Below are 15,657 nucleotides of genomic sequence, written 5' to 3'. Positions count from 1 at the left end.
AGAAGACTTGAGTTTTAGAGTTGACATCTTTTTAATTCTGTTTTTAGAGTTTTATAAATGCCAAAAGTGAAAAAAAGTATACAACTTTTAAAGATGTTTGAGGTACATGGATTTCAACAACAACAAAATGCAGATTTTTTAAAAAAAGTTACAAAATAAACACAAATAAAAAGTATGAAAAAAATCACCTTAATTCTTGTTTACAACCTAAGTGGATATTTAAAAACATGCATCACCTCCCATATACAGTATAATCGATAAAGGTTTCTTTCAGAAAGGCATGACAAGAACTCACCAAATGTTTTATGAAAATAAATCTTAATTCTATCTCATATATGAAAATCTCACTAATACAAATAATATCAAAGCCACTGTGGCACTTAAAGAACATAACATTTAAAGATTCAGTCATTTTAGTCTTATTCAAAGATCAAATACAACATTGGAAAAAGTTGATGACATAAAAAATGCAAACTTGAGATCATTGAAGTCCAAAATAAAGACAAGCAGTATCTTTACATAAAAAAGATTAAAAGGTTACATGTTTTGCAGGTTTAAATATTTAGATTGCATTACTCTTTCATTTTGATGTCATGAGCCAGCACACCATCGAAGGAAAAACCCAAATAGAATGTGACCCTTTCATTTCCATATGGCAGAGAGGCAGAGTAGCGAGGAATTACTCTGATTTTTTTGTCACTTTTTCCACATTTCATGTACAAGTTTTCATTTTCTGTCCAGCCTTCGATCCGTTTCAGTTGTTGCACAACTTCTTTGGTTTTCCACACCTCCCCGCCGAGCCACTTTAGCTTTCTTTCACTCAGATTCCCTTTTATTCCTTTTTCGATAACTCTTCTGTGAATAATCTTGTTGAGGCCTTTCGCCTTTCCCAAAAAGAAATGAGTTGCAATTCTGCTTTTCCTCTGAGACATTTGTTGGGTTTTTTGCTCGCAGAGTCTTGGCAGGGTGTCAATGGCGGATAGCAGTCTCTGTTCATCAGCAGAACTGAGCTCACTGCTGTCCTCAGGCCAAAGCAGAAGAGAGAGAAGGAAGAGAGAGCTTGCTGGTGACATGGTGTTCCCCTTTGTCCTAAATTTTTTGCTAAGGTCTTTGAGTTTTTCAATGGGCAATATCTGTATAGAACCAGGCTTAATGCAATTCAGAGCTATCTGGCAGAAGAGGAAGTTTGTGAGCTCTTTTTCGTCAAGACTCTGCAATGTGACATTTTCTGGATACAAGGCCATGATTTGTTCAAGTTTTTTTCCTGCTTTTTCTGCATTTTTTTCATAGAGTAAAGACAGAATAGCTGTAATATTTCCTCCACCAAGCTTGTATGTCCACATCTGTCTCTGAAATGGAGAAAGTTTTTCTGTGGGCAGTTCAGCTTTGTTACCGATGCTTTCATTTGCTTCTTCGGTGTCTTCGGGTATGCAGCAAAAGAATCCAGCATAGACAACACTTTTCCTTGTTAACCATTCTCGTGGCTTGTATACTTGTTCTGGATCTCTGGCATCAAGCTCTTCTTCCTCCTCACTGATGTCGGTTTGGTCTAAAGAAAGGCACTCAAGTGCCTGGTGCAAGTTCTTTTGTAAGCCTTTTAGCTGGTGATGAAAGTTTTTCCAAGGGGTTTTGACCTCAGGGGGAATGTAATCTGTTAGCAAGTACCTCAAAAAGTCTGACATTCCATTAGTGTTTGAAAAAACTGTCACGCTGGACAGGAATTTTAGCAATTTGCAGCCAACATCAACTTCCCCGTAGTACGAATTATTTAGGCTAGCTGTTTCCTTCTTTTGGGTTTTCTCAGAGTCTCGAAAGGCAGCAATTGCTTTGAGTGCAATGTCAATGATTTCAACCCCTCTTTCAGGTGACGGTTCTGTCTCTTCAAGGGTATCACACAAGTGGTTAAACCACCATTTGTAAACCTGTCCCAGTGTATCCAGCACAAATGTGTCATGTGGAGAAAGAGATTTTGCCTCCTCTGCCCAATGTTGAGCTTCTTCAAACCTCAAATTTGTATAAAGCAGCCGAGCAAGCTGTTGCGCAACATAGGGATCTTTTCCCAAAGCCAAAAATGCAGCTTTCATCAGATCTACAGCTCTCTGTAGACCATCATTTTCAGTAGTGACATGTTCAATGAGTGGTGAAAATGCTGTGTTTTTTGGATCTCCTCTGCTTATTTTGTTGCGCCTTATGAAAAGTGTTCTGATGACTTCAAGGAATTCGTCTCTGGCAAATCTGTGATTCATGAGAACTTCATCATTGATGAGCTTCATGGCAATCTCACTTTGTGGCAATTTTTCAGAGAGTTGAGTGAGTATTTCCTTTGCTACTAGTGGATTGATGATCCGAATGGACTGGATGTGTGTTGAACTTTCTCTTAGGTGGATGAAAATAAGCTTCGCCTCTTCACTGAGTCTATCCACCAGTGCGTAAAAACGAGCTTCATTATTAAGGAGAGAAAGGCCAAGGAATGCCTCGCAGTGTGACACAGAGATGGTGGAATCATTGATGTAGGTGTTCAGGAGAGCCACAAATCTGATTAGCCAAGTATCCTGGGAGGAATGATCAATTTTAGTCAGAATATTCTTGACAACATTCTCGATGTAGCTTGGCTGAAACTCATTAGACATGAGAACAAATGTCAAGATGAACTTCAACTCTGGCTCAAACTGTGATGACGAATGTTTGTCTGTTTGTGTAGTAACTGCCAGCTGTGATTTCCCCTTTGAAATAACCGTTTTGCCCTGGATCTTTGACTCCTTATCTCCAAACTTCTGCTTGAGATATGCCTTCTTTTCTTCAAACAAAGGCTTTTCCTCATCTGACAGTTTGTATGTGACTGCTATGGTTTGAGATGACAATGCTCGTCGCATTTTTTCTGGATCATTTGATCTGTTGCAGATCAGCAGAATGAAACACAGTAAAGAGGGATTCATCTTTTTGGTAGTAATGACATTTGTGAGATGACGTCTCAGATCATCAACATAATCTAGGTTTTGGTCCTCCAACAGAACAAGCACTGGGAGACACTTGTTTTTGTCTTTCTCCTCATGTTCCCTCAGTTTTACCATATGCTCACACACTGTTGTGACTTCTTTACCCTGTTTTACAACAGCACACCGTATTTCTTTCCTCCAGCTCCAGAGGATTTGTCGTGCCACTGTGCTTCCACCACTGCCAGGGTTATGGTATATGTTCACAGACTCTGTGGGACGGATTTCTTTGGTGTGAGAAACTATGCGGCTCATTATTTTATTTGTTTCTTTGTAGGCATCTCTTTCAATGATGGCTCCGCATTTATGCTTGTTAGCCAGCCAGAAGTTGATCCAGTCTATTTTTCCTCCTCGATAGAAGTACAGTTCAGTTTCTTGAATGTCATCATTGCTCATAACCTCCAGATTTGCATCATCACACTGGTCAACGCTGATGATTTCCAAAGAATCCAGCATTGCCTCTTCCACAGATTTCAAGAAGCACAGACCTCCGTTTGAGACAGGCAATTTCCTTTCTGGCTGGTTCTTTGACAGCTGAATGCTTTGAACGGTTGCGTCTACATGACTCAGTGGCATATCAACAATGCTGATTTCATCAAGTGTAGACTTGGCACAAGACACTTGGGCAAGACTTGACCACTTTTTGTAGATTTCCTTTGTCTCTGCAATGACTGTCAAGCAGTCGTGTCCATTCATTTCTGCATAGAACTCATGAAATGTATCAACAACTGGTTGCTTAACATCAGATGTGAGTAGAAAAAGGACCACAAAGGAACTCTTTGGGAGGACCTCATTGCAAATAAAAGTCACAGCTTTTTTCATTTTCTTTTTTCTTGTCTTGATCCAGGTTTTTTCATCAACTGGATGTTCCCCACTTGGAAAGTTGTTTCGTCCATTGCAAAAAATCCAACTGACTCGGTCAAACAGCTTCAGAGTCTCAATGACAGCAGAGTTTTCTAGTCTTTTGACATTCTCATAGTCATGAAGAAAATGAGGGGTTACAGGCTTCTGCTCTTTATATTTACCATAAAGACCAGAGATTTCTGAATTTGGGTCAAAATCAAACACGCAAAAAAGTTTCATGTTGACCAAGAATGCTATATTTTCAAGATGCTGAGGTTGGATGTCACTCGTCACAACTATGTAAAACATTGAGTTGTCCATTTTTGTTTTTCCTCCTGTTAGGAGGACTGAAAGCTTTCGCTTTTGATCCTCTTGGAAGTCTAAAGAGGATTCAGCTCTGAAGGATTCTGCCTCTTCTCTCTGTTGATCTTTTTCTATCAATCCTTGAATAAAACAAACTAGATCTTCTATCAGTGGTGTGTTTGCTCCCACTCTGCAATAGGGAACTTTCTCTTCACATTTGACTTTGCCTTCTTTCTCATGGAAATTTGGGAGACCAACAGAGTAAAGTTTATTCTTTACAATGCTTGCTTTTGGGATAACATCATATTCAACAACCCAGGTTTTCTCCACAGTTTCCTTGTCCTTGTTGCAGACCTCAACAAATCTTGGGTTCCTTATGCAATGCCTGGCTTCGATTTGTTGATTTGAGTCTTTAAAACATCTTTCAATATAATCCAATGCATCCACAAAGTCTTCTCTGTTCCTCAAAGGTATTCCTATGATTTCTCCATGCTTGTGATGGCCTTTGTTTTTATCCATTATTCCAAAATGAATCGTTCCATTTGTTCTCATGTTCATACATCCACAAGCAAAACGCAGAACTTCATTTGCCACCTTAGCTTTAAGTCTTTGTGAGTCAAGTTTGTGTGCAATCTCCAGAGACTTGTATTCGTGACATGGAATTATCAAGTCTTCAGTTCCAGTCTCTGGAGGAAGCAAGTGATGCTTTACATACCTGTAGTCCTTCTCATTCTGGTCAAATTTGTGATAATCACAGAATGTAGCTTCAGAGTTTGACTCATTACTAACCACAACAGCAACAACTTCTTCCTCTGCTTTCTCCTGCGGTTTCTGTATGGTATGCTCTCTTGATGACACTAACACTTCTTTTTCTCTTCTTTTACCTTTGAATTCACCCTTTTTCTTGGTATCTGGCTGATTTGTTTTCAAAAGTTCATCCCTTTTTTCTAACAGGTGCTCAATTTGTGCACTTTTCATTCCAATGGTGCTGCTTAGATACTCTCTTTTTATTGTTGATAGAACTGGTCCGGTCACCTCCTCCTCAGTCATTTTTGTTATGTATATTTCTTTGATACCAATGGATTTCAGCCAGGATCCCACATCAGATTCAGTCCAGTTGTTATAAGGTTGTTCGTGCCACTCTGTGGAACAGAATTTCAAAGTTATGATAGTTTTTGTCAAAATATTTATATAAAGAACATTTTATTTTAAATTCCAACGAATATAAAGCAAATTCTAAGCTTAAGTTCTGTTTAAAAAAAAAAAAAAGAACAAATGCATGCCAATGGCAGAGTGACTGCAAACAAGAAGAGCAAAGTGTGTCTGTATTCTTTTTTAAAGTAGATCAGACAGCGCGCTCTATCTTTAACGCTTGTGCTATCCTAGGTATGTTGACATTGGGAGTGGGGTCATCAGGACCCCACAAAACAGCTTGCTGAACTTTTATTTTTCAATGATTTTTTACTGGTGTCCGTGGCAGACATGAAATCCTGTCCACATTTGTAATGGGAGGGATAACACTAATGTAAGGCTGGGGTCATCTGGGCCCCATAACACAAGAGCTAAAGTCACAAAAATGTGGCTTTTGGGGCAGTAACCCTAGTAAGTTGTCCTAACGCTGCGCTAAAATACACCATATTCTGTTGGAGAGGTGCGCAGGTATTTTAAATTCTTCAGAAAAAGGCCTTGGGGACAACTAAAATATATTTGTTTGCAAAACAGTGATATATAATAGATTACCAAGCGTATATATTGATTTTTACAATATGTGACACACTGTGATGCCATAGGTATCACGAGCCATGTATTGTGAATCGCATCGTATCGTGAGCTACCCTGAGATTCCCAGCCTTAGTTGTTTATTATTCCAGCTTTCACTTCCTTAAAGTTTGTTGGTAATAATGTCTACATCTGGATCATTGTCTTTAGTCCTCTAACGTTACTCTTTCCCTAGATTATGATTTTCCGACACAGGAAGAATATTAACATTGATGCACTCTGCTCTCTTATCACTGATTCTGCTCATTTTTTGTAGCAATACGTATTAGCCTCCCACTACTCCTCTTTCCTATTTTAATTCTTTTATCTTGTGTTATTCACGTCTCCAGTTTTTTTCTTACAAAGATCCAGATATTCCACAAGCTACTAAAACCTGTGACCACATCGTGGATCCTTTACTTTGCCAAATGATCCACTTTGAGTTTTAGAAATGTCTAATCTTATCTCCAAATTCAAACTTTCCATTTGTCAGCTTGAGCCCTTTCCAACAGCCCTGCTTACATTTTTTTTTCTCTCTGTCGAGTTTATAGCTTTCTCTGTCGTGTGTGCCCTTCTTTTGATTGGTTGTGTTCTTTCTTTCTCTAAAAACTGCTACGGTCTCTCTTATTTCCAAGAAAGCTCCCTCAAATGTTTTAAATTTCTAATTATTTCTAGCCTTACATATCATTCAAAAATAAAGAGATTTGTTGCTTCTCAATTTAATTCTCAGCTACGTCTTAATAATTTAAGTGATTATTTCCCATCGGATTTCTGTCTCAACATATAGCTGAGTCGTTTTGGTTTATAATTTAGATAAAACATGCATTTTATTGTACAAGCAACACATTTGCCATGGATGTAACTGTAAATTCCGCACCACCTGGTCATAAAGCACATTTTTCCACCTGCTCTCCACATTACTAAAGTCAGCTTCTTCCCCAGTCTTCCTGCCAATCTCCATCATTTTTTCCAGCTCTTCTAATACTAAGTGGTCTGCCTGTCTGCTTAATTTCCTGTTGGCTGCCCACCCTGGATCCTTGTTCTCTACTCTGGCTTTCTGATCCGCCTTTTCTCTTCATTTTTTGGAACCTCTTTCATTCACAATTCCGGACTTCATTTTCTCCTCTATGGGATCTTTCTGCCTGTTCGCCTGCCTGCCCAACCTTGGATCCTCACTCACGTGTGCTCAAGTTTCCTTTTTCTCCACTCAGACTGCGTGTCTCCTCCCTCACACTTGTCCAGACCTAAATTTGCCAAAACAGCTAGCATGTAGCTGAAATATTAGCTAAACTCAAAATAGCCTAACAAATCTTAGTAAATGACAAAATAGTCCAAAAACCTAGCAGAATGCCCACTTTAAACTGTAACTTTTTACCTTAATTATGAATAATAAAAAGGCAGGAATATTATTCCAGAATAAATCAATTTAAAACATAAATAACTTAAATATTTTACGCTCCATAAAAATAGATCTTGTGAAATTATGCAAGTTAAAAAGGAGCGCAAGATAACATCAGGCCATTAATAACGATAAAACTATCTGGAGGGTCGGATAGAATCACCCGGAGGGTCTAACTCTTCATCTCACCTAGCAGTGCCTGCTAGCACCATTCATGGTCTAGAACAGTGTTTTTCAACCTTTTTTGAGCCAAGGCACACTTTTTCCATGAAGAAAATCCCGCGGCACACTAGCACCCAAAAAGGTAAAAAATAATAGTCTGTAATGATGTACAGTCCCTCCACAATCTAGTGTACATTTTTTATATAAGTGGGAAGCATCATTAATCAATTTGATCAAGTTAAACATATATCTCGTCAAAACAGTCTACATTTATTATCATTAATGTTAAAAAAAATCTTTAAAAAAATAAAATACTTCTAAATAATCAGTTTTTATGAATGTTTTTTATTTTCTCTTTTTTTTAAATACTTCCCAAACTATCAGACAAAGTAAAAACAACGTTCTTTTCTTGTTTACCTCCACAATAGTGATGAGAATTCTGGCTCAAAATTCAATTATTTTGCATTCGTTTTCCTAAAACAGCGGCTCTTTTGGCTACCAAACGGGTTTTTAGGTTGTTGTTTGCTTTGTTTGATTCATTATAAACTACTAGATAAGATTATGATGTAAATGTGTTTTTATTCATATAAAGTGTAAATTATGTATATGCTGTTATTTATCCCTTCCAGATAGAATGTACAAAATTAATCGTAAAAGAACTAACAATTAACTATTCAGTTTTTAACTCTACGTATTTTAAGCTTTTTTCCTTTTAAACACATTTGATGTGAGCAACACAAAACTCTGCAACCACAACCCAAATATAAATTAAATTGTGCAAAAACCAGTAAATCAAGACTTTTATTCACATTGACATTAAGAAAGACAAAAGAGTTTCAGCTTTGAGGATGTAATCTGGATTCTTCTCTCAGTGATGATCTGCTCTGTTTTAGAGAAGATTCTCTCAGTTCTCAGGTGTCTGGACAGGTTGATTGAAGAGTCATAAATATATACAGAATATATATACATATAGAATATTTCCTGCAGACAGTTCCTTCATACTATCAAGAAAAGTCAAATGATTCCAGTTTTTTTCTTCTTTTCTAATGCCTCTCATTTTCTTTACATTTTGTGTTGATGTTTTCTCTCTATCTCTCTCCCTGTTTGGCTCTTGCGCTACTGAACGTGTAAGCCCCTCCCCCTCCACCCAGCGCGCGCACTTAACCCAATGCATCATGGGGGCTGTAGTGCATAAACTCACGCAGATGCCGACATATTTGCGTTTCTGAGCTTCATTCTTTTGTTCATTCTTTAAACTGTCTGACGTCGGATCCCGCTGGAAGCTACACCGCTAAACACGAGCTTTATTTATTTTTTTATTTTTTTTTTTTCACAAACAAGCAAAAAATAAATAAATAAATAAATAAAAAATAAAATAAAAAAAAAATAAACACGAGCTTTAGCTGTTATTTTTGTTGGAACTGAGAGACTTTATGAGCCGAATCAGAACAAGGAAGTGGGAACGTTAACCACTTCTGATTGGTCAGATTGATGACATGTGATCAAGCTTCCAACAATGATTGGCGGAGACAGCTGAAGGGGGAGGGACTTTCCTAAAAACTGAGTTTGAGGCTAGTTTTGCGGCTGGATTGCGGTAGCATCATTCTGACTAATCATTTATAGAATCAAAGAAATATTTATTTTACCATCTTGCATATTCAAAACTATCCAGTGTTAAATCAGGGCCGTTTGGATGAACACAGAGCTGATACCATAGTGATGGTAAATGTTTTAGATATGTGAAAATGGGTAATTTCCCGCGGCACACCAGACCGTCTCTCACGGCACACTAGTGTGCCGTGGCACACTGGTTGAAAAACACTGGTCTAGAAGACTCGAGTGCTGCAATCAATACCATTAATCCTCAAGATTTATTGAAATATATCAGTTTACTCAATCTTGCCCTGTGTTATTGCAATATGGGGTCCACCTAAACTAATCTGACACAACTTTAGAATATTTTGTTTCCGTAAAGCACGTTAACGAGAAAAATCCAAAATGGCAGTTGTTTTTACTACCCTTGCAGTAACAAAATGAAACCGCAAATAAAAAGAAACCTTAAAAATAAAAAAACCCTGGTGCAAATATATTCAAAAAAATTTGCTGCACATAAAAAAGTCACAACGAAAGTGGATTTTCAAGCATTGTTTTTTCCTATGGACCGCTGTGAGAAGGTAATAAAAGAACAGGAGAATTAATTTGAAACTAAAAGAGAAAGTAAGTTAAGATCTTATGTTAAGATGTCACTATGTGTACTTTTTTAATGTTATTTGGTCATGTAGCAACATATCATGTTGCAAGGAATACCCTTGCACTGGTTGCTATGGGCATAAAATGAGATGCACTGATGGTGTGGCCTGCATCCTGCCCTGACCTCAAGCTTCCTCAAACCAAATATCTATGAGGGTATTTTTATTTGTCTGTTCAACAACATTTAATATTAAAAACTAAAGGTTAGTAACTTAAAAAAATATGCTGCCATTTGCATTGAGTATTTAGGAAAGATAATTTGAATAATAATTTGGACTGTGGTGTATAAAGGAGAAGAGGTCTAACAGGGCAAAACGGGAACGACTTCAACAAAGAAGGGACTGAGCTGTCAACTAGGAGGTGATCAGCAAAACAGCAGCATTGTCTGGAGAAGATTTTCTGAGTGCAGGTCAGTGACAGTCACAAGTTTGGAGCCAGGGTAATTGGCCAATCACAAGAGAATTTACCAACATACTGTAAGCTAGAACAATTAACAAACCCCAGGCAAAGTGAATGATTACCTAGACAGAACATTTATTTGATAAAAAGAAACACAATCATAGGTCAGGGAACAACGGTCAACCAGGGGTTGGGCCCTTCAAAATGTTTTTGTAACAGGGAAAGTAATTTGGCCCATAGTTCTGCATCACATAATTCTAATTATAAATAAAATACTTTTACTGCATGAGGCTTTTGAATTTTTCAGATGTAAATGTGTCCTACTTACCCATCTCTGAAGATTTTTTCTTTATTTTTCTGGAGCTTTCTAAAGACAGTAAAAGGTAAGTTTTAAATGTGTACAGGGCTTTTTTTGTTACAGAAACTTTATTACACTTACTGTGCAGTGCTCAACACTTCAGGAAGAATGTAAAAAAATATTGTCTGTCAATCCTTACATTTCTGTAGGGGACAAAAGGAAAACTGTGGGATCACATTAATTCGACATGTTTCAACAGACTTTCTGTCCATACAGGTATATAAAGTTTAATCTTCACATTAATGTGTTTTCTACTCCCTGCAGGCTGTTGAAAGTAACACGGTTTGACTTACACATTCTATTCGAGTCTGAGACCATTCTGGAAATATCAAAAGTTGCAGTTTCCTTAATTTCCTATTGTTAGTGACTTAAAATTCAAGTCTTTGGATAGAATTAATTGTTTGAGGATGATAAGGAAAAAAATACATACTATTGACCAGAGATAAAATACTATTTCCTTTGCAGACGTGTGAAAAATCTAACATGCAATCCCGGTGTTAATAATAATAAAACTGAAAAAACAAAAAAAGCTCAAACTTTTTTTTTTTTTCAATATTCGTCAGTAAGTCAACACAAGCAGCTTGAAATTTGTATTTCTTGAGCTCTAATGTCCCCCCCCGCTCCACATACTGCTTGAAATTCTGGGGTATGGTAACAAAATGGAGCCTAAAGGCCACACCAAAAATGAAAAAAAAGGGGGAAAAAAAAAACCAAAACTGTTCGATACGGTTCTGTGTATTAACCAACCTCATAGCATTAGAGATTGCAATAGGAAGCTAACACAAGAGGAAGGCTAACACTCCATAAACTAAAATGACAATAAAAACAGAACGTTTATGTTCTTCCCTTAAACGACATTTCTGTTGAAACATCTGAACAGTTGTGTAGCAGACCCTCTTCCGTGTGAGAGCTGCACAAAGATGCTCTCAGAAACCCTTTTGTGGTTCATACGCATTACACACAAAGCAGGCATTAATCGATGGTTTTACTCAAACTGACTAAAATCTCAGGAACCGCAGCACAAAACTGCAGATATGCAGTCATAATTTCTGTGATCAAGTTATAAACTCCTATTTTCAAAGAAGATTTTGGTTTAAAGTTCAAAGTAGTTTTACACCCTTAAATTTCTCCTACCTTAGGGCTCCTGAACTTGTATGCAAACATGTTGTACCACCCTTTGCTCTTGTGGTGTAATGGAACAGAAATCACTGGGGGCTACTTTTATGCACTCAGTAAGGGGTGTGGTCACAGTTTCCTGTTTCACGAAACATGAGCCTTTGTTTCTGCTAGTTTTGCTTCCCAAGAAAGGAAACTAAAGCTAGAGGGGAAAAAAAAATGAAAATGCACAACTCTCATGGATGGAATTTTGATATCGTTTTAAATTCAAAAGAATCCATAGAAAAAGCTTTGTTTCACCTTAGATAACCTTGCATTAGTTTATTCTGTGTTGTGGTTGAGCTGCAAACCAGTTCTCCAGAGGGCACTAGTACTGCACCACCTTCTGTCAACTACCAAGCATTGCTCCGCTTTATTTTATACCACACAGATTTTTAAGCAACATTGTTTTGTTCGAATACAGATGGGGTTTGTCATTCAGTTTCTATAACTAAAAATAAATTAAGTCGTCAAAGACTGAGCCAATAAACAGACATTATTCTTTAAATTTGATTTATTTTTGCAAAAGTTAACCCAAGATCCTCTGGTAGACAGCCTGCCACTTGCTCTTTTTCACTTGTTCGAGAGAATTCTCAGGGGACCAAGAGTGACTGTGTCACAAAGAACGTCATCTGGAAAAAATTGAAATAAATTACTGCAACGTTTTTGTGGGAGGGGGGAGTGGAGAACACAGAAGAGGTAAATGAGCTGGTTTGTGTGCTTTAAGGGAACCTTACCTCTGTGAAAATTTTGGTAGCAGATACTATCACAGCACCAACAAATGCTATTGTTCTCATCCACACTCCTCCAGCTTAAAAGAGAAACGAAAAAAGTTAGTGTAATCCAACTGTTTAAAGTCCGTCTTTTTTAAAAGTCAATCCAAGTAGGCACATTTATATTTGTTTTTCTACAAAAAAAAAAAAAGATTTGCAAGTTTTCTGAAAGAACATTTCCCAGCTGCAAATTACCTCGAATGCACATAGTTGCAGGCCTTGTCAGTCAAAGTGCTCCTCATTTGTGGGGTAGCCTTCAAGTTGCAAGTGATGTAGATCTTTAAAAAGACAGTTGAAGTAAGTTTTTTCATCATTAGGGAGAAAAATTACTAGTTGTTGAAAGGACCTCACAGTATTTCTTAGATCATTGCGAAACAGGAAGGCATCAATTTGGAACTGAAGCAAATTGGCTCTCGACCTGGGTAGGAACGAGGCACCTGACCCCCCTTTTGAGTCAGTGAAGCACCTGGAAAATAAAAATATTTTTTTAAAAAGTTGCTGACATGCCATTTATCCAACTTAGTTTGATAACACTAAGTGTCTCTCACCCATGGTTTTCAATGAAGTAGTATCTGGGCACTGATGTTGTATCAGGTGTCAGAGTGGCTACGCAGCTGTCGACAAAGAGCTGCCTGGGTTCTGGACCCATATACTTTGCCTCAAAGCGCAGAAGGTCTCCAAGATGAAACTTGCTGGTCAACATCTCAGTTAACCAGTCATCTACATGTGGACAGAGTTGTCACTGTGTGCACATTGGTCAAGGAGAGTCCACGATACCACACGTACCAGCCATCAGCTTTAAGGAGAAATCCGAGTTCTTGGTTGAGAACTTTGCTGACTGGGAGAATGTCATGGGCGCCTGCTCAGTACTACTGCTGCTTACAGTGTGTGTTCTGTCACAGAGCCAACAGGTCAACTATCAGGAACCACTAAACATTTCATACATGTTAGAATCTCACCTTTTATAATGGCAGGAAACAGGCACTATAGCATCAGTCATTCTTGTAATTGTGTGGTGACTAGTCGCTGGTGAGAAAATGAGCTTGTTTGAGTAGATCACATCATCATCTGATATCTAGGGCAGAACAGAAAACATTAAAAATTCACCTTTCAAAGCAGCATCACCATTGAGACATAACAAAAACTTACAGTCAACTTGAAGCCACAGTCCCGCAGGCCAGCTTCAATTACGTACTCATTGTGTCCCGAAGCAACAGCCTGACACCGACTGTCCTGCTTATGCTCTGCACCCCCCAAAAACAGTTCTCTTGGAGACACAAGACGTCCAGTTCTGTAGAAATCTGCTTGTATGTAGACAATCATGGACACCTCTGTGCACTGCACACGGACACTATCGCTCGCTTTTGGGCTGCTGTCCTCTATCAAAGAAGCAGTTTTATATTCCCGTCCGTCTGCATCAATCATAGGACCTTCTTTTAGTGTTCGGATGGCAACAACAGCTCCACAGAGAAAAGAAAGGAGCAGCACAATGAAGGCTGGATGACCTGCAAGCACCTTCATTATCAGCCTCAGGAGGTGTTAGGCACACCAAGTAATGATAAAATGTAAAAAAAAAAAACACACACACACACAACTGACTTTTCCAAATGAAAGACAAGGGTCAAAGACCTCAGTTAATGCTTCCACTGAAACTCTGGCAAACTGAGCCCACCTGGAGAGGACAGCTGGAAGCAATCACTCCTTAACCAAAACTCAGCTGTGAGAGATACATTTGTGATTTTAGTCTTCTTCTTGATTCATGTCTAGCAAACGTAACACTGGGAGTGCGATGCTGCCCTCTCTCTATTTAAACAGTAACTACACCTTCAGCATTCCAAAAAACATAAACAAACCAATGGACTCAAACCTGGTTCATGTATGTTTACCATAACCCAAAAGTGTAGCATAGAAAATCCCCTCAACCCCAGATCAGATAGTGAACAGAACAACATCAATCTCTCCTATTCATGTAGTTGCAATGCAAAATAAAGATTCCAAAACATCACACAAACTGCAACACCCATCCATAAGTTTCCCAATTAAAAACAACCCACTGGCCAGACCACAATAGCCCAACTGAGTTCTTGTGATTTTAACATTATGGTGTCAAGATTAAAACAGATGACGAAATGGAAAAGTGTCTCCCTGTCATACCAATCTCCCATGTTCATTGCTATCTCCTTAAAAGATAAAACAGGGAACTAGGAGGCTGATTCTATCCATAGCTGAAATTTGAAAAAACAGTTGGATGGGTTTGGCTGGAGAGCAGGTCTGTTATTACTGCAGCTGCAGATCATGACCTGTGACTCCTGAAATGAACTTAAATGGTTTGACCAGTCACAAAATTCAAATGTAATAACTTGATTCAACCTGTAGGGTAAACCACTTAAATTGTAAAGTTTGGCAATGACCAGTTTTTTTTTAAAGCCCATTTATAGAAGTCAGCCAAAAAATGTTGATTTACCCTTTAAAATTTTAAGTAGTTTTAGGGTCCAACATGTAGTTTAAACAAGTTCAAGGATAATTTTCCCTGTAACATGCAGGAAAAACCCTCACTTTCCTGGACAGTCTTTTAGATGCACTTTTCCAAAGCAGCCTAGCTTAAAGAAGCTACTCATACAACCCAAAAGTAAACATTCCAGGGAGATAATTAAACCTTAGACCAGATGCTCAAGTTTGATACCCTCACCCTTTGGTATCTGCACAACTGCAGTAATTTACTAGTCTACCAGGAGATGCCTAGTGCCACGGCCACACAGACTTGTCATGTTGATGGCCGACCAACATTTTTGGCCATCATTTCAGTTTAGACTTAATTCAAGACAGATGAACAGGTGAGTTTAAAGCATTTTATTTCTTTGGGTCATGTTTATCTGAAAGGTCAGGCTTTGAAGCAGTTGCATTCGTCACTGTGTGCTCCAGCTCATACTGGATGATTGGGAAGGTATTGTTGGTGCGGGCCATCTCCAGGGATTTCATCACAAAGTCCAGGTCAGAGTCAGACTCATCATCATAATCTAAAAAAAAAAAAAAAAGGCACATTAGTATTCCAACTTCTTAGTTAGAGTTTACAGATTCATCCATTTTACCATCACTGTCATCCTCTTCTAGTTTTGAAGTTGATGGTTCTGGAACCAGGCTCTTCTCTGAAGGGAAAGAGTTTCAGACTCAAGACGACTAGCAATGTTTTGTCAAGTCAATACTCACCAATCCCGTGTATGCCGCTCCTCCAGTGGCTGCCGTACAATGCCGTTTTGTGGATTT

The 15,657-nt window shown here is 38.3% G+C and overlaps 3 protein-coding genes across 6 annotated transcripts in view; all 3 read right to left on the bottom strand.

The window, feature by feature from the left end:
• Positions 1–18: 18 nt before the first annotated feature.
• Positions 19–11,919, bottom strand: samd9l (sterile alpha motif domain containing 9 like). The gene is made up of 4 exons (XM_036213292.1): positions 11,600–11,919; positions 10,547–10,608; positions 10,436–10,474; positions 19–5,281 (listed from the first exon to the last, which is right to left on the bottom strand). The coding sequence occupies exons 3-4, from the start codon at positions 10,437–10,439 to the stop codon at positions 573–575; spliced, it is 4,713 nt and encodes a 1,570-aa protein (XP_036069185.1). The 5' UTR covers positions 10,440–10,474; positions 10,547–10,608; positions 11,600–11,919; the 3' UTR covers positions 19–572.
• A 200-nt stretch (positions 11,920–12,119) lies between these two features.
• LOC112145994 (zona pellucida sperm-binding protein 3) lies at positions 12,120–14,082 on the bottom strand. The gene is made up of 8 exons (XM_024271532.2): positions 13,543–14,082; positions 13,353–13,468; positions 13,180–13,286; positions 12,942–13,113; positions 12,745–12,859; positions 12,589–12,671; positions 12,358–12,431; positions 12,120–12,252 (listed from the first exon to the last, which is right to left on the bottom strand). The coding sequence occupies exons 1-8, from the start codon at positions 13,912–13,914 to the stop codon at positions 12,194–12,196; spliced, it is 1,098 nt and encodes a 365-aa protein (XP_024127300.1). The 5' UTR covers positions 13,915–14,082; the 3' UTR covers positions 12,120–12,193.
• Positions 14,083–15,228: 1,146 nt separating this feature from the next.
• Positions 15,229–15,657, bottom strand: part of LOC112145956 (zona pellucida sperm-binding protein 3) — a 2,827-nt gene continuing 2,398 nt past the window's right edge. For 2 of the 4 annotated variants that reach the window (XM_036213288.1, XM_036213290.1), the window contains 2 exons: positions 15,483–15,539; positions 15,229–15,410 (listed from right to left, as the gene is read on the bottom strand). In XM_036213288.1, the coding sequence (XP_036069181.1) occupies positions 15,244–15,410; positions 15,483–15,539 (224 nt within the window). In that variant the 3' untranslated portion in view covers positions 15,229–15,243. The remainder of the gene's footprint in view (positions 15,411–15,482; positions 15,540–15,657) is intronic. The other 2 variants (XM_036213289.1, XM_024271472.2) reach the window with 2 other exon arrangements.

The sequence above is a fragment of the Oryzias melastigma genome, linkage group LG8 (assembly GCF_002922805.2).
Source record: "Oryzias melastigma strain HK-1 linkage group LG8, ASM292280v2, whole genome shotgun sequence".
Lineage (NCBI taxonomy): Eukaryota > Metazoa > Chordata > Actinopteri > Beloniformes > Adrianichthyidae > Oryzias > Oryzias melastigma.
Note: the sequence above shows the minus strand (reverse complement) of the source record. Positions and strands in the feature narration are given on the sequence as shown.